We start from the raw sequence: 22,834 nt of genomic DNA, 5'->3' as shown, positions 1-22,834 counted from the left end.
GCCCAGGGGGTAAACTGAGGCAGGTCTGGGGAGCACCCCCACCCCGGGGAAACAGCAGCCCAACCAAGAGAGAACACAGCGCTGCCTCGGGCTCCCAGTCTGGCCTCCAGTCTCCAGACCATGCCTCCTGCTCCTGGCTTCCCACGGAGCCCAGGGCCCCCCCCACCCCCAGCTCCGAGGATGCTGCGGGGTGGAGGCGGCGTGGCCGGTCTGGCCGCAGGGCGGGGTCCGGGTGGGATTGCTCCACCTTTGGGCGGAGCCTGTGCGAGTTCTGAGCTGGCCCCTGTGGTCTCTGCTTCTCTTACAGAATACAAGGTAAGGGCCACCCGCTCCCGCGCTGACCTCTGCCTGCTGCGCCGCACCTGCCCAGGTTAAACGTTCCTTTTGTTGTGCTTTCCCGTGAAATGTGTGTGTCAGATGTGGACGCATGTACGTAGCTCTTCCTTAGCCTCGACTCAGCTCTTGGCCTCCTTCCTCACAGACGCACCTGCTCCCTGGGTGACCCCGGGCTTCCTTCTCCCTGCAGATCTATCCGTATGACGCCCTTATTGTCACAAACCGGATCCGAGTGAAGCTGCCCAAGGATGTGGATCGGACGAGACTGGAGGTGAGGGGGCCCCAGGGGTGGAGGGCACGTCCGCCGGCAACATCTCTCCCCACCTGGCGTGTTGACACACCACCCCCGAGGTCCCCACAGTGATGTGCAGGGCCGAGTGATGGGCTCGGAGTCAAGGACCTGAGTTGTCTGCAAGACCAGAGAACGTGGTTACGTGCCCAACAAAGATGGCTTTGCCAAGAGGCGCACAGCTGCAGCGGTTTGGGGCCAGGAAGGCTTCGTCACTGTGCTTAACTGGGTAACATTCGCCTCTTCCTTGAACTCTGGGAAAATCGGCACGGTTTGTGGTTTCTTATCTGATCACCTTCACCCTGACCTTGAATGGTGCTTAACTCTGGGAGCAAGGGTATGTTTGAAGGACCTGCAGGACGAGGGCACAGAGGATGTGTGGGTGACATCTCTTGACCAGGCCCCACCACGAGCCATGGTCCCGGTGGTCAGCATGCATAAAAACTTTCTTTCATCCTCACCATCCTCCCACCAGGAAACCAATGCGGACTGCACCTCCTGAGCCGTGTTGGGAAGGCTTCACAGGGGTGAGGGGTCTGGGGGCTCCTAAAGGCCCAGGGCCACCTGCCCTGTCTGTGCCCAGGGGCTGGGAGCAGCTGTGGGGTGGGTGCGGGCTCAGGAGGCTGCCAGGAGGGAGCAGTAAGGGCGTGGATGTGGCCCAGGGGCCCCAGCACTGCCGGGGGCTCGACAGGGCTGCCAGGCGGAAGCCCATCCCAGTCCAGGCCAGGTGGGTCTGAAAAGAAGCGCAGTCTCAGGGGGTCCAGATGGACGCTATGGGGCCCTGATCTTCCTTTAAGATGACATTGATATCTGCTGGGTGGGTAGCTGTGCTCACGAGAGGCACGACAGCCCCTCACCCAGGGCTCCAGGCAGTGGTCGCAAGGAGGGACGGGGACGCTGGTGGGGCTGCGCGGTGAGGGGGCGGGGATCAATCTCCTGTTGTGATGATGGAGCCTGACCAAAAGTTGTTGTTCAGTCGCTACGTCAGGCTTCCCTGTCCTGCACCATCTCTTGGAGCTTGCTCAAACTCCCATCCATTGAGTCGGTGATGCCATCCAACCATCTCGTCCTCTGCCGTCCCCTTCTCCTGCCCTCCATCTTTCCCAGCATCAGGGTCTTTTCCAGTGAGTCACCAGAAGTAAGCTGAAAGGGAACTGCTAGCTCTTCTGACCGACAGGGCTTCGGGTGAGGTCTGATCAAGCCCCCAGACCCAGGTTCTCCCCTGTTTCCTGAGCGCCTCCCCTGTGTGCCAGCCTCACAGAGGGACAGACGTTCACCTCCCCTCCCCCAGACTCGAAGTCTGGATGGAAGAGACCCAGTGGGGTTCCCTGAGGGGCTCTGGGACCTGGGACCTAGGACCTTGAGACAGGGGCGGATGCTGGGCTCTCAGATAATTACGGTATAAATATGTAATGTGGGTAAATACGGTAATTTATCCACTTAACCCTTTACTAGCAGCTATTTAGTGGTGCAGCTATTGCTGAGAGTTGAAAACATAAGGACAATGTTAACAGTAACAAGACTGGATCTTGCGTGTGATTTGAGGTACTAGTTTCATTCCCTTATTGATAAACGACAGTGTTCTCTCCTCTCTCACAGCCTGCCTTAGCCAAAGTCATCCATGGAATGTTTAATTGCAAAGAAACCTTTTTATTACCAGTTAAAACCTGAAAACCATGCCGTGCATTAAAAGTATTTCACAAATTATTTGCTCATGATTATGACATTAAGGCTTCCCAGGTGGCTCAGTGGTAAAGAATCTGGCTGCCAATTGGATTTGGGTTCGATCCCTGGGTCGGGAAGATCCCCCCTGGAGGAGGAAATGGCAACCCACTCCAGTACTCTTGCCTGGAAAATTGCATGGACAGAGGAGCCTGGTGGGCTGCAGTCTATGGGGTCACAAAGAGTCGGACGTGACTAAGCACGCACAGAAGGCAATAAACTGTGGCCGTGTTCTGTGAACTGTTCAGTGTGGTCTACCATGTTCTGCATACCTGCTAAGTCGCTTCAGGTGTGGACAACGCTTGTGACCCTATGGACCTTAGCCAACCAAGCTCCTCCATCCATGGGATTCTCCAGGCAAGCATACTGCAGTGGGTTGCCATACCCTCTTCTGGGGGATCTTCCCGACCCAGGGATCGAACCCGCGTCTCTTGCATCTCCCACACTAGTAGGTGGTTCTTTACCGCTAGCCCCACCTGGGAAGCCTGAAATGAACAGAGCAGGCCCCGAATCAGGCTCAGGGAGTACCCAACACGTGGTCTGGAGGACAGGGTCCAGGGCGGCCGCTGCCTGGGCCTCAGGGTGACAACCCCTGAGTCCTTTGCAGGGGACACACTCTGGCTCCTGCTGAAGTGAGGCCCTTGGTAACTGTGCTCAGGTCTCACTGCTATAAAACAGGGCGCTTCCGGCCTGGGTGGCTCTGTCAGGACCTGCCTCAAGGGCTCGCATGGTGGTGCATGGTTGTTTCCAAACTGTGAACGCCCTGAGGGCTCCCACTCTCGCCACGGCGGGGGAGGGGGCAGGGGGGCCGGTGAGCTCAGAGCAAGGTGCCCACAGCTCCTGCTCCTGACCCACCAGCGGCCGCGGGGCCACCAGCCCGTTGGGACTTGCTGTTTCCCTCCTAGGGAGTGGGGTGCCCTTTCACCAACTCCCATCCCCCCCTTTATTTTGCTACAGTACAGAATGAAGGTGCAAAATAGCAAATGGTTAATACATGTAAACATTTCCCTTTTTTAAAAAAAGCCTTGGACATGAGGGGTAATGAGTTTCGTCACCCCCATTTCCAAGAACACCCCAGAGCATGCGTTGCTCTCTGGTCCTTCTCTTCCTGATCTCAGCCACCCCAGGAGGCAGGTTGGAGGTGTTGCCACACAGGGTGTGTCTCACATCCTCCTGGGTTGGGAGCTGGGCCCTGAGCCAGGAAGGGCTCCAGGGGTGGGGGGTGGGCTGCATCCCAGCAGGAGAGAAAGATACAATAATGTTTTCATCTTAGGGGAGAGAGCTTAATTTTTAATATAAAAACAGTTCCTAACTCTTGTAAAAGTCCAGAAAAACACGAAGCAGAACATAAGCATTCCATGGAATTCCCCCACCGAGTCATAACTCTTGTTAGCTCCGGGGCGGACCTGTTTCCGGAAATCTTTTTTTTTTTTTTTTTTCTCACAAATGCCCAGAGATAACTGAATTCTGTTTGGATAAGCAGGCTTGTACTGCTGATGCCTCTTGGCATCTACTTTGTTTCTTTTAAATTTGTTGTGAACCTTTTCCACGCCAGTTCATGGGAGTCTGCCCTTCTTTTAGACAGCTGCGTGCTAGTCCTGTGCCTGTTCTGTTGCCCAAAACTTGACCTCTGTGCACTGCTGCCAAATTGAATCTCCAAGACAAGGCTTTGGGTCAAGTAGGAAAGAAGAGCTGAACTGCTCTGCCAGGCAAAGGGGGACTTTGTGTCCCAACCTGAGAGGGTTCCTTGAGTTTTCTAGTTCAAAGGTGGAGTTGCTGATAAGGTGTTTGCAGGGCCTGCACTCATTTAATCTGGTCTCAGGTAATCTCTTGGTGAGCTTTTCTGGTTCCTTGAAGCTTAAGGCCTCAGCTGGCCTTCCCTGGAATGAAGACTGCTGACGTCTTCCATTTATTGGGGGTTTTATTAGATTGGTGCAAACGTAATTGCGGTTTCAGACCGTGAATTTTAAATCTTTGTAACTAGGCTCAAACACATCTATATTAATGAAAATAGGAACCATTACAATCCACACGTTTTTACCAATGAGAAATACATTTGCTTATCCCTGTAGTGTAAAAATCTGTGCTTCAGGATTCCATGAACTCTTGGAAAACACATTCTGCCTCCGGCTGGTTGTGGAAGTGTTTTTCCTGAAAAAGTCGTCGGGGTGCTTGAAGAACCGGTAGTCGGTTGGTGAGAGGTCAGGTGAATATGGCAGGTGAGGCAAGACTTTGTAGCCCAGTTTGTTCAGCTTCTGAAGCATTGTTGTGTGACGTGTGGTCGGGCGTTACTGTGGGGAAGAACTGGCTCCTTTCTGTTGACCATTGCTGGCTTCAGGTGTTGCAGTTTTCATGGCATCTCATCGGTTTGCTGAGCATACTTCTCAGATGAAACGGTTTCGATGGAATTCAGAAAGCTATAGCGGATCCGACAGGCAGCAGACCACTAAACAGTGACCGTGACCCATTCTTGGTGCAAGTTTGGCTTTGGGAAGTGCTTTGGAGCTTCTTCTTGGTCCAGCCGCTGAGCTGGTCGTTGCCAGCTGTCATATAGAATCTGCTTTTTGTCACACATCACAATCCGATCAAGAAAATGGGCCACCGTTGTTGCGTAGAACGAGAGAAGACGATGCTGTAGGACGTCAGTTTCTGTGCTTTGCGGTCAGCTCACGAGGCTTCGAGCTTTCTCGCCTTTCCAGTTTGCTTCACGTGCTGAACGACCATAGAGGGGCCGACGCTGAGTTCTGGAGCAGCTTCTCGTGTGGTCGTAAGGGGATCAGCTTCGATGATGGCTCTCAGTTGGTTGTTGCTGACTTCCGACGGCCAGCCACTCCACTCGTCTTCAAGGCTCTCGTCGCCTTTACCAAACTTCTCGAACCACTACCGCACTTGTACGTACACTTGTTAGCAGTTCCTGGGCCAAGTGTGTTGCTGATGTTGTGAGTTGTCTCCACTGCTTTATGACCCATTTTGAGCCCAAATAAGAAAAATCACTCGAATTTGCTTTTGTCTAACATCATCGTTTCCATCTTCTACAATAAATATAAAATAAACAGCAAGGAACAAGTCATTAGCAAAAAAAAGGAGAGATGCATATTAAAATGATATATAACCTAACAACATTTATTTAGAATGTATTCTACTATCAAATGGCAAATTTCAACAGTGCAAAAATCACAATTACTTTCTCAGCAACCTTCTAGTTTTATGAAAATGAAAGTGTTAGTCTCTCAGCTGTGTCCAGCTCTTTCCATGGACTGTAGCCCGCCAGGCTCCTCCGTCTGTAGGATTTTCCAGGCAAGAATACTGGAGTGGGTTGCCATTTCCTCCTGCAGGGGAACTTCCTGACTTAGGGATGGAGCCCTAGTCTCTTGCATTTCAGGCAGATTCTTCACTTTCTGAGGGCTTCCCTGGTGGTTCAGATGGTAAAACATCTGCCTGCAGTGCAGGAGGCCTGGGTTTGATCCCAGGATTGGGAAGATCCCCTGGAGAAGGAAATGGCAGACTCCTCGGTCCATGAGTCGCCAGCTCACGGGACCAGGGATGATGGCTGAGAAGGTAAAAAGTCTGCTTTCAGTGCAGGAGACCTGGGTTCAATCCCTGAGTTGGGAAGATCCCCTGGAGAAGGAAATAGCAACCCACTCCAGTATTTTTGTTTGGAAAATGCGTGGACAGGGGGGCCTGGTGGGCTACAGTCCACAGGGTCACAAAGAGTCGGACATGACTGCGTGACTCTCACTTCCACTTTTCTGAGAAATAGTTCTATAAAGAGCTCAAACAGCGTTATTACAAGTGCACCCTTTGAGGCAAACCAGGACCCTCCCAAGGCTGCACTGTCGCTTCCTAGCTGCTCCTCCTGTGTCTCTGCATCCTCTCCCTTCCCTGACTAGCAGCTGTTTGAATCTGCCGTTTAAGACTCAGGGGAGATCGCTGGCCGGCGTCTGTCCCTGACAGACAAGGGACAGGGGAGGGCTTCCGTGCCCAGGAGCCCTGCTGGGTCTTGCCCTGTTCCCATCCCACACAGGGGCGGGTGGCAGGGACCAGGCTGTGGATGACAGGCCATTGGCTGGGGCTCCGTCACCCAGCAAAGCAGTGGGTCTGCTGTGTGCCCAGCAAGGGGAGACGGTGGATGTGGGGGCACAGCTGGTGGTGCCCACACACCACCACACCACCAGGGATGTGGGGTCAGCCCCTGGGAGGAGGACCGCTCTGTTTGTCAGTGGTCAAATCTTGTTATCCATCCTTACCACAGAGTGTTTGGCTGAGCCTCACTAGCCTGGTGAATATGGGCCAGGCGTCGAGCCGGGCCTTGGGGATGCATGGTGAGCCAAAGCCAGCAGGAGTGCTGCCCTCAGACTCAGCCTGAAGGGGAGGCAGACGTCCATCAACTGATGACTAATGAGGGTATAAAATTATAGCCCAAGATGGGAGCTCTAAAGGAGAGGAACGTGGGCCCATGAGCATTTTAAAAGGGATACAGTTAAGCATTGATGCTTCTGATCTGTGGTGCTGGAGAAGACTCTTGAGAGTCCCTCGGAGTGCAAGGAGGTCCAACCATTAAATCCTAATGGAAATCAGTCCTGAATATTCATTGGAAGGACTGATGCTGAAGCTGAAACTGCAATACTTCGGCCACCTGATGCGAAGAACTGACTCATTTGAAAAGACCCTGATGCTGGGAAAGATTGAAGGCAGGAGAAGGGGATGACAGAGGATGAGATGGTTAGATGGCATCAGTGACTCAATGGACATGAGTTTGAGTGAGCTCTGGGAGCTGGTGATGGACAGGGAAGCCTGGCGTGCTGCAGTCCATGGGGTCTCAGAGTCGGACATGACTGAGTGACTGAACTGAACAGTTAAGTGGGCGTGATAAGTGTGCCTGAACGTGTGTGTGTGTGTGTACCTGCACACAGGGGATAGTGGCAGGTAGGAGGAGCATTTCAGGTGAGCACACAGCAGGCGCAGAGGCCCTGGGGCAGGACGCAGCAGGGGCCGTGCTCAAGTTGCGGGATGACATGATTACATTCGTATTCAAAACCATGCCTGAGGCTGCACTGTGAAGCCTGGGCTGGCTGTGTGCCTACAGGAGATGGTTGAAGAGGTGGTTGGGTGGTCTGGGCCAGAACTGATGGCATCTTGGACAGGGCGGTGGCAGTGCTGAGGTGAGAAGCGGGTGCGTTCAGGCCGTATCTGGGGGTCGAGGTGGAAGGGTGCTGTGGGGACGGGCAGGGACATACTTGGGGTGACTCCAGGGTGTCAGGATGGGGTGGTGGGTACATGGCAGTCACTGGGTTCAGCAGGGTGGACCCAGGTTCTGCCGATGCCTGATGCTCTGGCCTGTGGGGCACAGACAAGGGAATTCAGGACTCTCAGCCTGGCGAAGACAAAGACGCCAGGTGGGCGCCTGGTAGCCCATAGTCTCGAGCAGGAATCTGGAAAGGGTGTGGTGGCCCTCCCCACTGTCGCCCGGACAGCAGTCGGATGAATTCTGGATCCCCATGGGAAGGGTGAGGACCAGGCTTCCCAGGGAGACCCGTCTGGGGCCAGTTTAATGCCATACCTGAGATCCAGCACTTTCTCTCCCAGAGGGTCTAGGTCTCAACCCTACCCCAGCACCCAAGGGCCTTGTGCCTTGGGGGCTCTTGGGTCCTCCTGCATTCGACAGGTGCCCTCTGAGGGTCTGCCCTGCCTGGAGCTTCCACCCTGAGGGGAAGAGCCTTGCCTGTCCTGGGCAGACTCCAGCGTCCACTTACTAAGGCCAGCCCTGCACTCTTACGCCCAGCATTCGCCCAAAGACATGGCCATTTCGCTCTGTGTCAGCCTCTTGCCGTCCAAAGACGGCACCCTGGAGGAGGGAGAGAGCACCTCGGGTCCGGGTGACCTGGGTGTGAGTCAGTCTCCATGATGTTTCTAGCTGTGTGACATTGGACCAGTTAGCCCCTCTGAGTCATCGGATGACATCACTGTGCCCCTCCGGCTGGGCGGTTTGAATGCTTATTCAGTTGTTCAGGAGTCAGGAGCACTTGCCATGGGAGAGCCCTAGGCGGTATGATGTGCAGTTTCAGTTGTCTTGTCCGTGTCCCCCCGTCTTTACCAACCTGAGAGCCACGTGGGCCAGCATGAATTGGAGAAAGGTTTCCATGGAAAAGGGAGTGCTACGGGCAGGCCAGACAGTGCTTGCTGAGAACTGCCTGGAAAAGCGAGGTGGCTGGTGGTGAACGGAGGCAGGGTCAGGCACCGCCTGGTCACCCGCAGAAGGGAAGCCCCTCTTGGATGCCTGGTACTGGGACAAAGCAGGATGCTTGAGAGTTTATCAGATGTGGCTTATTTAAAAAGCACTTGATCATCACCACCAAGCTGTTCCAAGCACTCGACACATTGCTGTACTTGGTTTTCACAACTTGGTGCAGTGGGTACAGAGAAGGCTTGGGGGGTACAGAGAAGGCTTGGGGGGTACAGAGAAGGCTTGGGGGGTACAGAGAAGGCTGGAGGATGTCCCCAGGCCGTGCAGCTTCTAGGAAGCAGATCTGGAGTTCTGGTTAAGAAATCACGTGGGGCCACTCTGCTGTGTGTCTGGAGTATTGATTTCTAACCCCTCTTCCACATGCCAACCTCCCAGAGCACACAGTCTGCTCCTTAGGTAGGAAAGTATGTCTGCCAGGGCCTTCCAGAGAAACAGCAGAACCAACAGGAGACAGATGGGCAGACAGACAGACAGACATAGAGAGATGCAGACAGACAAGTATTGAGTTCGCCCAAGAGTTCATTTGGATTTTTCAGCAAGATGTTATGGAAAACCTGAATGAACTTTGACCAATCCAACATCAAGAAATTTAATTTAAGGAATTGGCTTCCTGTGGGGCTGGCAAGTGTGGCATCTGCGGGGCAGGGCAGCCAACTGGACACTCAGGAAGGAGCTGACATGTAGAGGCAGAATTCCTCCTCCTCCGGGAAGCCCTCAGTGTTTGCCCCAGCAGAGTGAAAGCAGCCACTGCATCTTCACTTAAAGGCTGATTGTAGGCATGAACATGTGGTCAGAATAGCTTCACCACCCCTGGACTGTTTGGCCAAACACCTGGGCACCAGGGCCGGGCCTGGCTGACTCCTGCAGAGATCAAGGCTGGCCGTTGAATAGGTGGGGAAGGAGGGTGTGTTCTCTCAAGGCCTGGAGACTGCGGTCCCCAGGGTGCTCCTTTCTGAGCACTTGGCATAGGCAGGGCTGAGCAGCTCCCCGCGTGCCAGACCCTGGAGCTAAACACACACCTGAGTTTGCTCAAGCAGGAAAAGCCTGTGTTGTAGGAATGCACCTAAACCCAAGGTCCTGAGGTTAAAGAATACATCCTTTGTTTAGACTCATCTGACCGGTCTGATGGGTCTCAGAAGAACCCGACAGACTGATGGTGACTGTGTTCCCAGCCACGCAGATGTGTCTGGGAGACGCGTCTGCCATAGCCTCTGGGACCCTAGGGCCTCCTGATGAGACACGGAGAACAAACATGAGCCATGCTGGAGGGCCAGGACAGGTGGTAGGACTTTAGTGGTGGAGGGTGGGGAGGGAAGAGGGAGGCCTGCGGAGAGAAGGGCAGGCCCTGCTGGAGGAGGGGGAGCTGGGAGGCAGCGTGACCGAGGAGGTGAGAGCACAGATTTGGACTCAGTGATGCAAAGCACAGATCATCCCTGGATGAGGACAGAAATCAGGCCCATGCTGCCCAAGAGGTGCTGAGACAGATGAGGTCAGCCATGCTCAGTACTGAGGGACGCACGTGACCCCGGGCCTGCTTGCTTGGATAGTGCAACCCAGGAGGGCCCCCGGGAGGAGGGGACATTTGAGCTGGGACCTGCAGAAGGAGGAGGAGCTGCTCTGTGAAGTGGGGGAAGAACGTTGCAGGATCTGGGTGGCAGAGAGCCTGGCATGTTTCAGAACTTATAGATGCCGCCACGGGGCAGAGCCATGGTGGGAGAGGTGGGAGAGGACATGGTGATGCAGGGCCTTGGGGCCACCTGGCAGCCACATCAGTCCACATCTCCGAGCCTCCATCCCCGTCCTACCCAGTAAGCTATGGCAAGGTCACAAGCTGGCGATGGAGAGCTCCTGGTCCTTGTCTGGCACAGAGGATCACTCCACAGACAGCAGGGGCCATTGTCCTTATGACAACAATGACATCATCACGGTGATGGTACCATCATGGTGATGATGATGTCATGGTGATTATGATGATGTCACGGTGATGGTGTCATCATGGTGATGATGACATCATGGTGGTGGTGATGATGTCGTGGTGGTGTCATCGTGGTGATTATGGTGTCATGGTGATGGTGTCATCGTGGTAATGATGATGTCATGGCAATGATGTCATGGTGATGGTGTCATCATGATGACATCACGGTGATGACAACATCGTGGTGATGTCGTCATGGTGGTAATGTTGTGGTGATGAGGTCAAGGAGCAGGAAGCATGGACCCCGCTCAGCAGGAGCCCCCTCTGCAGACACGGCCTCCTTGTGCCCTGTGACAGTGTGGGGAGGCACTGTGGGGCCCAGGCCTCTGAAGGAACACAGCTCCTAGAGTCACAGGCTGAGGGGGTCTGGGCCTGAGGCCACCTGCTCAGCACCCACTGGAGCAGGGGTCTGGTGGTGGCTGGTGGGCTGCAGTGGGCATCTGAGGTTGGTGAGGTGGTGGGACTAGGCGAGGCCTGCAGGGGAATCAAGGCAGGCCAGTCCCGGCAAGCAGGGCAAGCTCAAGCCGAGGACCTTCACCACGAAGCCTGGGACGCTTCCAGGAGCCGCTGGAGGCAGGTGGTCGGGACTGAGGAAAGGGCCTGGCTCTCGAGCCTCCTGGCCTGGGCCCCGGGCTGCATGCCCCAGGGCGAGGCTCGGGACCTCTCTGAGCCTGTGCTTCCAGAAGCTGTGAGGTGAGAGCAGGCTCTCAGGACGGGTGAGGATGGCAGCAAGTGTCGTGAAGTCCCTTCCCGAGCCTGGCAGTGCTCCCCCATCGTCGCAGGGGATGATGGCGTCCCCATCGTGTAGCCACGCCTTCCAGGAAACAAACGCACTCGGAAGGACAGTGCAGATGGTGGAGTGCAGCTTATTATACCGGCGGCCCAAGGAAGAGTCTCTCTTAGCCAAGGACCCCAACTATTTTTTGTGAAAACCTTATATACCCTAAGTGTACATGCCCAAACCCGCCTCCTCAAATTCCCTGAAAGTAGTCTGAACAAAGGAAAAGAAAGATACAAAGTTAACCTGTGATTCATATGCCTAGTTGTGAAAAGAAGAGAAGTGAAAAGCAAAGGAGAAAAGGAAAGATATAAACATCTGAATGCAGAGTTCCAAAGAATAGCAAGAAGAGATAAGAAAGCCTCCTTCAGCAATCAATGCAAAGAAATAGAGGAAAACAACAGAATGGGAAAGACTAGGGATCTCTTCAAGAAAATCAGAGATACCAAAGGAACATTTCATGCAAAGATGAGCTCGATAAAGGACAGAAATGGTATGGACCTAACAGAAGCAGAAGATATTAAGAAGAGATGGCAAGAATACACAGAAGAACTGTACAAAAAAGATCTTCACGACCGAGATAATCACGATGGTGTGATCACTGACCTAGAGCCAGACATCCTGGAATGTGAAGTCAAGTGGGCCTTAGAAAGCATCACTACGAACAAAGCTAGTGGAGGTGATGGAATTCCAGTTGAGCTATTCCAAATCCTGAAAGATGATGCTGTGAAAGTGCTGCACTCAATATGCCAGCAAATTTGGAAAACTCAGCAGTGGCCACAGGACTGGAAAAGGTCAGTTTTCATTCCAATCCCAAAGAAAGGCAATGCCAAAGAATGCTCAAACTACTGCACAATTGCACTCATCTCACACGCTAGTAAAGTAATGCTCAAAATTCTCCAAGCCAGGCTTCAGCAATATGTGAACTGTGAACTTCCTGATGTTCAAGCTGGTTTTAGAAAAGGCAGAGGAACCAGAGATCAAATTGCCAACATCCACTGGATCATAGAAAAAGCAAGAGAGTTCCAGAAAAACATCAATTTCTGCTTTATTGACTATGCCAAAGCCTTTGACTGTGTGGATCACAATAAACTGTGGAAAATTCTGAAAGAGATGGGAATACCAGACCACCTGATCTGCCTCTTAAGAAATTTGTATGCAGGCCAGGAAACAACAGTTAGAACTGGACATGGAACAACAGACTGGTTCCAAATAGGAAAAGGAGTTTGTCAAGGCTGTATATTGTCACCCTGTTTATTTAACTTATATGCAGAGTACATCATGAGAAACGCTGGACTGGAAGAAACACAAACTGGAATCAAGATTGCTGGGAGAAATATCAATAACTTCAGATATGCAGATGACACCACCCTTATGGCAGAAAATGAAGAGGAACTCAAAAGCCTCTTGATGAAAGTGAAAGAGGAGAGTGAAAAAGTTGGCTTAAAGCTCAACATTCAGAAAACGAAGATCATGGCATCTGGTCCCACCACTTCATGGGAAATAGATGGGGAAACAGTGGAAACAGTGTCAGACTTTATTTTTCTGGGCTCCAAAATCACTACAGATGGTGACTGCAGCCATAAAATTAAAAGACGCTTACTCCTTGGAAGGAAAGTTATGACCAACCTAGATAGCATACTCAAAAGCAGAGACATTACTTTGCCAACAAAGGTTTGTCTAGTCAAGGCTATGGTTTTTCCTGTGGTCATGTATGGATATGAGAGTTGGACTGTGAAGAAAGCTGAGCGCCAAAGAATTAATGCTTTTGAACTGTGGTGTTGGAGCAGACTCTTGAGAGTCCCTTGGACTGCAAGGAGATCCAACCAGTCCATTCTGAAGGAGATCAGCCCTGGGATTTCTCTGAAAGGAATGATGCTAAAGCTGAAACTCTAGTACTTTGGCCACCTCATGCGAAGAGTTGACTCATTGGAAAAGACTCTGATGCTGGGAGGGATTGGGGGTAGGAGGAGAAGGGGACGACAGAGGATGAGATGGCTGGATGGCATCACTGACTCGATGGACGTGAGTCTGAGTGAACTCCGGGAGTTGGTGACGGACAGGGAAGCCTGGCGTGCTGCGATTCATGGGGTCGCAAAGAGTCGGACACGACTGAGCGACTGATCTGATCTGATCTGATCTGATCTGAAGCCTAGGTAGTTAACAGTGGACAATTATCAGTAGGCCTGTGATCATACCCCAATAAGCATAATAGAATGTATGATTGTATTTGGTTACACAGATAATTAGGGTATTCTTTTAGATGAGGGAGAGTCTACGTACCAGCCCTGGGGCTCTTCCTTCCAGGGGCCTGGTTTTCCATTGGTATGTCATTTCCATAGATACTGGGCATAGAGCTTAAAGTCCACAGCCCAGCCCAAGGTGCAGTCCTGCTTCAAGATGGAGCCTGTTCTGTCTATCTCCTCCTTCACCCAAGTAGACCACAGGATGTCCGTGGTGCCTCCTGAAGCCTGGATGCTAAGGGTGTGTGAGTGCGCATAATTCTACCGAGATGGGCCCTTCATTAATGTTTCAGAGGGTCTGTGATCCAGAAGGAGTTGGGGGTTGCTGCCACCAATGGCCCCCTGGCTACGTGGACCTGCCTGTCTGACCCGCATGTGGTCCCAAGGAGCAGCTGGGGGCAGCCTCTCAGAAGGAGCCCTGGACCCCCGGCCTGAAGGTCTGAGTTTCCAAGTGCTGCTTGCTGGGGCTGTGTGACGCAGGAGACGTCCCCATCTGGGGCTCAGTCTGCATCCTGTGGGCACCACCACCTCGCCACCTCCCTGGGTATGAGCACAAGTGTGCATCTGGCACAGCCATGCATGCCTTGGCCCCTCGATGAGCTCTTGCTGTGAGCAGAGGTTCGTCATTACTGAGTCCTGTCTCCAGGGAGCCCTGGCCGATGGAGCTGGTTACAAGCTTGTTGACTTAGAAGACAGTCAGAACCTGAAAATCGAGAGTTGTTTAATTCAGTGGGAAATTTCAGGACTTTGAGCCCAGGAGACAGCGTCTCAAGTGACCTTGAGAGAGCTGAGGTGGGGCGGGAATCCAGGTTATAAAGAAGTTTGTGACAAGGGGCTGGTGATCTGGACATCAAAAGATTATTGTTAATTATGGAAAACCAGGTATCTCAAGTTCAGGAATTTAGTGCTTCTCTGTGTAAGGGAAGATGCAAGAGCCTGGACTCGCTGAAATCATTCCTTTCACACACACCTCACCTGTCTGAGACCAGTGTCCTGTTTTCACATCCGGAGCTTCCTTTCCTCGGGGCTCACCGTCAGGAGTGGCTGCAGTGTGATGGCTCTTAGATAGCGGGTATTCTTCTCCTTCCTGAATTCCCTCAGGGCTCAGCAGCTCACACCAAGGGCTGCAGTCTCTGATATGACTGTGACACCCTTGTTTACTGATACAGCAGGAAATATTCCATCTCAGTCCTTACTGAGTTCTGTCTCCGGGAAACTCTTGCCAGCAGAGCTGGTTACAAGGTTGCCGACTTAAAAAAAATAGTCACAACCTAATCGTGGAGAATTACGTTTTGTTCGGTGAAGATTTTTAGGACTTCAAGCCTGGGAGACAGCATCGCAAGTAGCCCTGAGAGAATGGCTCCAAAGAGGAGGGGAGGAGTCAAGTTATATGGAAGTTTTGCAACAGAGGAGGAGGGGCGCCAGTGATACTCAACCTGCCTCCAAAGCGGGAGATGTAGGAGACGTGGGTTCCGTCCCTGGGTGGGGAAGATTCCCCTGGAGGAGGAAATGGCAACCCACTCCAGTGTTCTTGCCTGGAGAATCCCATGGACAGAGTGGCCTGATGGGCTGCAGTCCCAAGGGTCACACAGAGTTGGGCATGACTGAAGCGACTTGGCACAGCACAGCATAACACATGAGTAGTCGGAACATCACAACTGTTTCTGTGCGATAAAGAAAACCAGGTATCTCAGGGGCTTTCCAGGTGGCGATAGTGGTAAAGAACCCGGCTGCCAATGCAGGAGACATAAGAGACCCAGGTTCGATCCCCGGGTCAAGAAGATCCACTGGAGGCGGTCTCGGCAACCCACTGCAATATTCTTGGCCTGGAGAATCCCATGGACAGGGAGGAGCCTGGGGGGCTATGGTCCCCAGGGTCACAAAGAGTCAGACACGACTGAAGCGATTCAGCACGCAGCAGAAATCTCAGCTAAGGAATTCAGCACTTTTCTGTGTATGGGAAGGCAAAGAGTCTGGGTTCACGGAAGTCATTCCTTCCACGTGCATTTTTCCACGGGCATCTCTGCTCTCTGAGCCAGAATCCTGCCTGTTTTCACATCCCGAGCTCCTCTGTGCTCACCGCAGGGAGTGACTGCAGCCTGATGGCTGTTGGATGGCAGGTATTGTTTTCCTTCCTGAGTGCCCTTAGGGCTCAGAAACACACCTTCAGAGGGCCAGAATCGCTGATGGACTGTGACAGCCTTGTTCACTGATACGGCAGGAGTACTCCATTTCTCAAGGTGAAGTCAGGTCCTCGCCCTCAGAAAACTACCTGTGGCCATGAGATGCTAGTGGGAGCCTCCCTGACGTTTCACGGGGCATCAGGCCTCCAGATCTGCGGCCCTCAGATGGGCTTCACTGCTCTCTGACCCTCTTCCCTGGCAGGTGTGAGACTGCTGTGGGGTAGAGGCGCCCGGTCTGGTTTATTTCTGTGTCCCGGCACCTGATGCCCCACAAGTGAGTGAGGAGAGAGCTGTCTCCAGCCCTCCCAGCTCTCCGGTCACCCCACTACCCAGGAGCAGCCTGTGCAGGGTCCTAGGCACACAGGTCCCCTTTCCCACCCTGAGGTGTTCCTTACAGAGGGAACCAGAGTACAGTTCGCTTTGATTGGTGGCTGTGAAGCAACTCCTATTGTTAAATTTTCAAGCATTTTCCACACTGGTTGTTAAACTGAGCCATTACCGAAAAGCACATCAAGTGTACTTGAGATTCATAAATTATATTTAAACCACAGGTAACAGAGACAACTTCCCCTCTCCCTAATTCCTCTGCCAGTTTTCACTACCATCTGTGTCCTTGGGGTGGGTTGCCTCCATCGCATCTGCATGGAAGGCGTATTCTACAGCAAGTTCCCCTGGGCGCCTCTTTCCAACTCATTCAGTAGCATCTCCTGGAAGCTTGAAACTGGCTGTGGTGTGAGTATCCACACCACGGGGAAGGAGGAGGCTTGAGGACCCGGGAGCCTGCGGTGACGGTGCAGTCAGGAGAGGCTTTCTGGAGGAGCTGAGACTCAGACCCAGGTCTGGGGATTTGGGGTGGGGGGGAGTTCCCCAGGTGGACTGGAGGGCCCGGCATTCCAGGCAGAGGAAGAACGGGGTGAAGGCACAGATAATTCTCATTTTACAGATGTCACAGCTGAGGTCGTGCCGCTCTGCACAGCTGGGCAGGCCTGGAGCCGGGACAGGGTTCCTGTGAGTCTGGCTCTTGGGCCCAAGGCCTTTGCACAGTCCCGTCCTGGACAGTGACCAACAGGCCAACCCCCAGCTGAGCATGTGGGACCCCTTCCATGCCTCCTTCCCAGGGATGCTCCTGGGGGAAACAGTGCACCCCCAGAAGTGAGGGCCGTCCCAGAATGTCCCTCCACCCAGGCACTGTGCCTCAGGCTTGCTTCCTGCCGGCTCAGGCAGGAGCTTGGCCAAGCCTGGCCTTGGTGGGTACCTGGAGTGCGGGGGAGGCCAGCCTTCTCCAGGGAGCCTTCAGGAACCAGTGACTGGGGGAGTTGGGCTGGGGTCAGAAAGCCTCTGGGGCCAGCTGTGCTCTGTGGCAGGCAGCGCATGTGTGCTGAGTCACTTCAGTCATGTCCCCCTCTGCCACCCTAGGGACTATTGTCTGCCAGGCTCCTCTGCCCATGGGATTCACCAGGCAAGACTACTGGAGTGGGTTGCCATGCCCTCCTCTAGGGGATCTTCCCAACCCAGGGATCGAACCCGTATCTCTCCTATCTCCTGCACTGGTAGGCAGGTTCAACTAGCTTTGGCTAGCAGGCAGTTGAGGGGGAGTCCGGGACAGGGGTCCTGACTCTGCCGTGAGTGGGATTACCTTCAGTGCCAGTGGCCAGCTGCCAGGAGCAGGGTGCCTCAAGCCCTTCTCCCCTTGGAGGCAGTGGGACCAGCCGGGGGTGATAAGAGGTTGTACTACAGACCCCACAGCTGTAGCCTGGAGTGAGGGACAAGCTGCTTGGGCCCTGCAGTGCCCACGGGCCCTGCCACTGCCCCCTGTACCAGCAGGAGGCCCCCAGGTGGGGAGCACGGGGCCACCCTCATTGCGCCCTTCTCCCCTTCTCAGCTTAGAACACAGCGACCCCTGTAGCTCCCTCCCGTCTCCTCCCTCCCACGTGTCATCACTTGGGAGACCCAACCCCGGACCCACCCAAGGGCCCTAAAACAGGAGACCAGAGGCTGCAGGGGGGCTGGACGCCACCCCGTGAGCCCACTCCAAACTTCTTCCCAGGATCCCTGTCCACCGCCACCTCGGAGCCCTTTGCCCCTCACCCCCACCTCCCCAGGGCCGTGCCCTGAGGACCAGCATCCCGCTCAGGCCTCTGATCTTTCTCTGACCCCCCTGCACTCCTGTTAACCAGCCCGGGCCTCACCCTCGGGGTCTTAGGACTCTGCGTCAGGCACCCACACGACACAAGCCCAGTGGGAGGAGACACGGCTTTCCCCGATCCGTCCTCTCTGGCATCTTGCTGGCCCCACAGTCACAGGGAGGGTCGTGACGTGGCCCCCAGAAGCTGGTGCTGCTCTCTGGATGATGGTTCTGAGTCCCCGTGGGCTGAGCTGTGGGTTCCCCAGCTGGTCAGGAGACCCTGGCTCAGCACCATGGGTATGAGTGTTTTTCTGACCCTGTTCCTGTCTGCGGGTCTGAGATGGCAGCAGGCGGTGGACGGCCCCTCCCCGGCCGAGGCTAGCTGGATGGGATGTGTGTGTCCCCGTGTGTGGCGGTGTGTCTGTGAGGGTTTGCTTGTGGGTGCCAGTTCTGAGGCCTCTAGGCCTAGGTTCAGTCAGGAGGGACTTTAGAGCTTCCCTGGTGGCTCAGAGGTAAAGACTCCACCTGCAGTGAGGGAGACGTGGGTTCCGTCCCTGGGTCAGCAGGATTCCCTGGAGGAAGAAATGGCAACCCACTCCAGTATCCTTGCCTGGAGAATCCCAGGGACAGAGGAGCCTGGCAGGCTACAGTCCATGGGGGCCCCAAAGAGTTGGACACAACTGAGAGACTCACACTTCCTGTGACTCAGCATAAAGGTGTCCCTTGAGTCCCCTCCCCCGTATCATGCCCATGACTGGGCTCCAAAACCCAGGGCAAGTCACACAGGGCTGTGATTTCTGTGAGAGATATGCCTGGCGGTGATGGCTGTTTCTGCTTTCCATCGTTCCCCACATGTCTTCACACCATTTTCTCTCTCGATCATCACAGTAACCTTTAGGAGGACGTGTTTTTTAAATTCAAGAAAGCACTCTTTTTTCTGGCAGGAACTAGATTTTTTAATGATAAAAATCACAATTGCAGCCATTTTAAAATATACGGTTGACTGCCTTTAGCGCATTCTCAATGTTGTGTGGCCTCCACTGCCTCTGCGGAATTCCAGAACGCGGTGCTTGGGTCCAGGAGGAAACCGCATGCCCACCGACCAGCTCTTCCCCAGCCCCCTCCTCTTCCAGCTCCTGGCAGTGACTGAGCTGGTTGTGGTCCCTGAGGATGTTCCCCACTCTGGATGTTTCCTACAAATGGACTCACTTAGCCTGTTTCCTCGCCCATCCGTGTTGTAGCAAAGGTCAGAGCGTCACGACTTTTTCTGGATGAATCATGTTCCCCATGGCACTGGTGGTGAAGAGCCCGCCTGCCAAGAACCCTCCTGCAGCAGGTTTCTGATCCCTGGGTCGGGAAGATCCCCTGGAGGAGGGCATGACTACCCACTCCAGTGTTCTCGCCTGGAGAATCCCCGTGGACAGAGGAGTCTGGCAGGCTCCAGTCCGTGGAGTAGCAAAGCGTCAGGCGCGACTGAGTGCTCACCAGTCATGTTCCAGAGTCTGAATCAACCTCATCTTGTGTGCCCCTTTGTCCTTCAGCGGGCACTTGGGTTGCTTCCGCTTTGGACCGGGTGTGATAATCTGCTGTGAACACGGGTGTGAAGGTACCTGTGCGAGTCCCCAGTTTTGGTCTTTGGGGATCTGCTGGGTCTTGAGGTGATTCTGCTAAGCATGAGGAGGAACGGCCAGGCTGGTTTCCATGCAGCCTCGCGGAAGCCACACTTCTTACATGGGGGCGGGAGGGGGTTTTGAACCAGGCCCTCTGGGGCCGCAGCTGGCCCTGCTGCATGCTCCCGCCCCCCTTTCCATCTTCTCCCCAGCTCCTCCCAGGCAGGGCGGAGGGCCAGCCTCCCTCCTCCTGGGAAGCCCCCCAGGAGAGGGTGCCGTGCCCACCTGAGCTGGGTCTTGAAGGACAAGAAGTTACTCAGCACCGGCTGAGGAAGACAGACATAAGGGCAAAGGAAGCAGACACTTGCAAAGAAAAGTCTAGAATTTAGGTGGCGTCAAGTGGCGACAGAGGTGGCTCTATCTCAGATCGTAATAACTGTGCCCAGGGCTCACTGTTCCTGCCCAGGGCCAGGCTCAGCCCTAGGAGCTGACCTGTGCTGACTCGTTCACCCCACAACTCCGGGGTGTGCCAGGGTGACCCCATTTACATGTGAGTAGGCTGAGACTCTAGGCGGGCTAGCTGGGGCTCAGAGAGACAGGAAACTTGCTCGGGGTCACACAGCAGAGGTGGGGTGGGGAGAGGGAGGATTTGAACTGAGGCCTGGGTCTGTCTGCCTCCATGTCCTCGTGCGAGCAGTGGGGACACTTCCTGCTCACACAGCAGCCATGAGAAGGAAATAAAACGGTACACGTGACCATGTGTGCACACCCCCTGCCGTTTCCAGGCCTGATTTGCATTCGGTCTGTGGTGGGAGAGGCTTCTGCAGGTGTCAGGAGTCAGGGCTCTGGCCCCTGCTTGGCAGCTGCTCACCGTGGGTCCCCTAACCATCTCTCTCTCCTCTGTGCCAGCTTCTGTCCACTGCAGAGCAGACTGGTGGGGATGCAGAGGGAAGCTGGGGAGCCAGGCATACACAGGGAGACCCCCCCCATCCTCTCTGCAGGCCCTGCCTCTGGGGGTGCAGAGGGAAGCTGGGGAGCCAGGCATACCCAGGGAGACCCCCTCATCCTCTCTGCAGGCCCTGCCTCTGGGGGTGCAGAGGGAAGCTGGGGAGGCAGGCACACCCAGGGAGACCGCCCCCATCCTCTCTGCAGTTCCTGCCTCCGGGGATGCAGAGGGAAGCTGGGGAGCCAGGTGCACCCAGGGAGACCCCCCATCCTCTCTGCAGGCCCCGCCTCCGGGGGCGCTTGGCCAGGTCACTCACTGCCCCGCTCTGGGTTTCCCTTTTCATTTGCAGAGACACCTGTCACCCGAGGAGTTCCAGGAAGTGTTTGGGATGAGTGTGGAAGAGTTTGACCGCCTGGCCCTCTGGAAGAGGAACGACCTCAAGAAGAAAGCCCTGCTGTTCTGACGCTGCCAGGGGGTGGGGGGACCCTGACCATGGGCGCACTTGCGGGAACCACCAGACCCCCTCCTCTTGCACTCGGCTATGGCTTCTCTGTCCACGGCGGGCGGGTGGGTGGTGGGCACCTGGGGAGGGCCGGTTGGTGGGGACTGGGGGTGGGAGGAGGTCCCGGAGCAGGTGGAGCCCCCGTTTCTGGTTTCTGCCATCACCACGCCCGCGCCTAGTCTGCGGCCCAGACCCCTGGCTTTGCACTGTCCTTCCCCACTGCCGCTTGCCATCAGGAAGGAGGACGCGGCAAGGTCACTGCCCGGAGATGCAGGACCACTTAGACGCACGCAGCGCACCCTCCCACCTCCCTGCAGTGTCTTCCCCACGCTGGGCCTCCGGGGCACACAGAGGGCGGGAGTGGATGCCCGAGGAGGCGTAATCAGTGGTGGGCGCTGACGGGTTCCGGTGGCTGGGCACCCGGCTCCTGGTATCCGTGGCCCCGCTTCCCTGCTCAGCCTGGGAGGCATGGCCTGGCATGCAGGCCCCCGCCCCCCGCCCTGGGCCTCCCCAGGGCTGTCAGAAGCATGGGGGTCGATTTTTGCAGCCTTCGTGATGGATCTGTGTTTAGTGAGGACCTTCAACCTGAAGGCGCACCTTCTGCCGGGGCCCTCCGTGCGCCGTGTTCCTCTTGCAAGGTCATCCCTTAGATGCCTAAGTGATATCTTTAAAGTTAACACAGAAGTTTTTATTTTGTTAAAGAGTAGAGCCTACTTAAACACAAAGACGACATATATAAAGAGTTTAATTTTATGGTCCCGCTGAAAGGGAGCGCGCCCAGCCTTATTCTCCACCTTCGCATCCGTGTGCTTTGTGGTTTTGTGTGTGCTCCTCGTCTGCTTCCTTCGTGCTTTTTTCTTTTGTTTCTTGGCCTGTCACACAGGTACCCCGCCAGGCAGACCCCCCCCCCGCCCACACCCCCCCCCCCCCCCGCGGTTTGTAAGGACGCCTAAAGTATGGCCGCCCTGCGTTTCTCGCTGTCGTTTTCCAAGCCTTGCAGAAAATATCCTCCCTGATGGCCACAGCCCCCGAATCAAGGGTTCCCACGGCCCCGGATAACGCTTGCGCAGCTTGCAGAGCGTCCTCTTCGTCACGTGGCCCTGGAGTCCCGCTTTGCCCGCTCCGCCCCCTATAAAACACCCCCAGCGAGGGAAGGCTGGTGTCCGGTCCTGAGACCAACGACACCCAGACCCTCCGGGAAGACGGGATGGGAGATGCTGTCTAGACCGGCAAGGTCGGCAGGGGGACCTGCCGGCCGTGCAGGTGGGATGTGGTACCAGAACGCTGGTACAACGCATCGAGGGGCCTATGAAACATGGCGCAGGTGTCCCCAGAGTGTGGGCACAACCTTCGTGCCGCCGCGTCTTCCTGTGCGTCCTGGACTTCCCCGTCTGTTCAGTCCGCGTGACTCAGCCCCCTGTAGTCCTGCTGTGCACCCGGCTTCTCACCAGCGCGGCTCGGCCAGGGAGGGGGTTCCTCAGCACCTAGTAAATGCTTCCCTCCACGTCGCGAGCTGAGCCCGAGCCGCTGGAAACCCCTATTTTCTCACTAGTGAACGTCTTGTCAGACCAGGGGAGCCTGGAAAAAATAAAGGATGATGTATTACAGCTTGTGAAAGTGAAAAGCTGCTTCTTATAAACGCCTGTCATTTCCAGCCACGGGCCCCCGTCTGCCGCCAGCGCCTGGGGAGGGCATCCGCGAAAAGTGGTCGTCCTGGAAGCCGGCACAGAGCCGGGGGTGGGACAGACCCCGTGTCGGCCGTGGGATGGCCCTAGGACAGCCCTGGCAGAGACAGCCCCTCGGGCTGGGGCCCTGAGCCCCTCACCTAGGCCAAAGTGCTGACGGGAGAGAGGCTGATACCTGCTGCCGTCAGGCTGGGGA

General features: G+C 55.0%; 1 protein-coding gene across 31 annotated transcripts in view; it reads left to right on the top strand.

Moving 5' to 3' along the window:
• Positions 1-22,566, top strand: part of ABLIM2 (actin binding LIM protein family member 2) — a 167,682-nt gene extending 145,116 nt beyond the window's left edge. For 29 of the 31 annotated variants that reach the window (XR_003511619.1, XM_027545146.1, XM_027545125.1 and 26 more), the window contains 3 exons: positions 308-315; positions 527-607; positions 20,801-22,566. Coding sequence is in view for 29 of the 31 variants with exons in the window: in XM_027545146.1 (XP_027400947.1) it covers positions 308-315; positions 527-607; positions 20,801-20,914 (203 nt within the window). In the remaining 2 variants the exon portion in view is untranslated. Of the gene's footprint in view, positions 1-307; positions 371-526; positions 608-20,800 lie in introns of those variants that run through there. The other 2 variants (XR_003511618.1, XM_027545132.1) reach the window with 2 other exon arrangements.
• Positions 22,567-22,834: the final 268 nt, after the last annotated feature.

This window comes from Bos indicus x Bos taurus, chromosome 6, assembly GCF_003369695.1.
Source record: "Bos indicus x Bos taurus breed Angus x Brahman F1 hybrid chromosome 6, Bos_hybrid_MaternalHap_v2.0, whole genome shotgun sequence".
NCBI classification, from domain to species: Eukaryota; Metazoa; Chordata; class Mammalia; order Artiodactyla; family Bovidae; genus Bos; species Bos indicus x Bos taurus.
The sequence above is the reverse complement of the archived record's forward strand: the minus strand, read 5'-3'. Positions and strand labels throughout refer to the sequence as shown.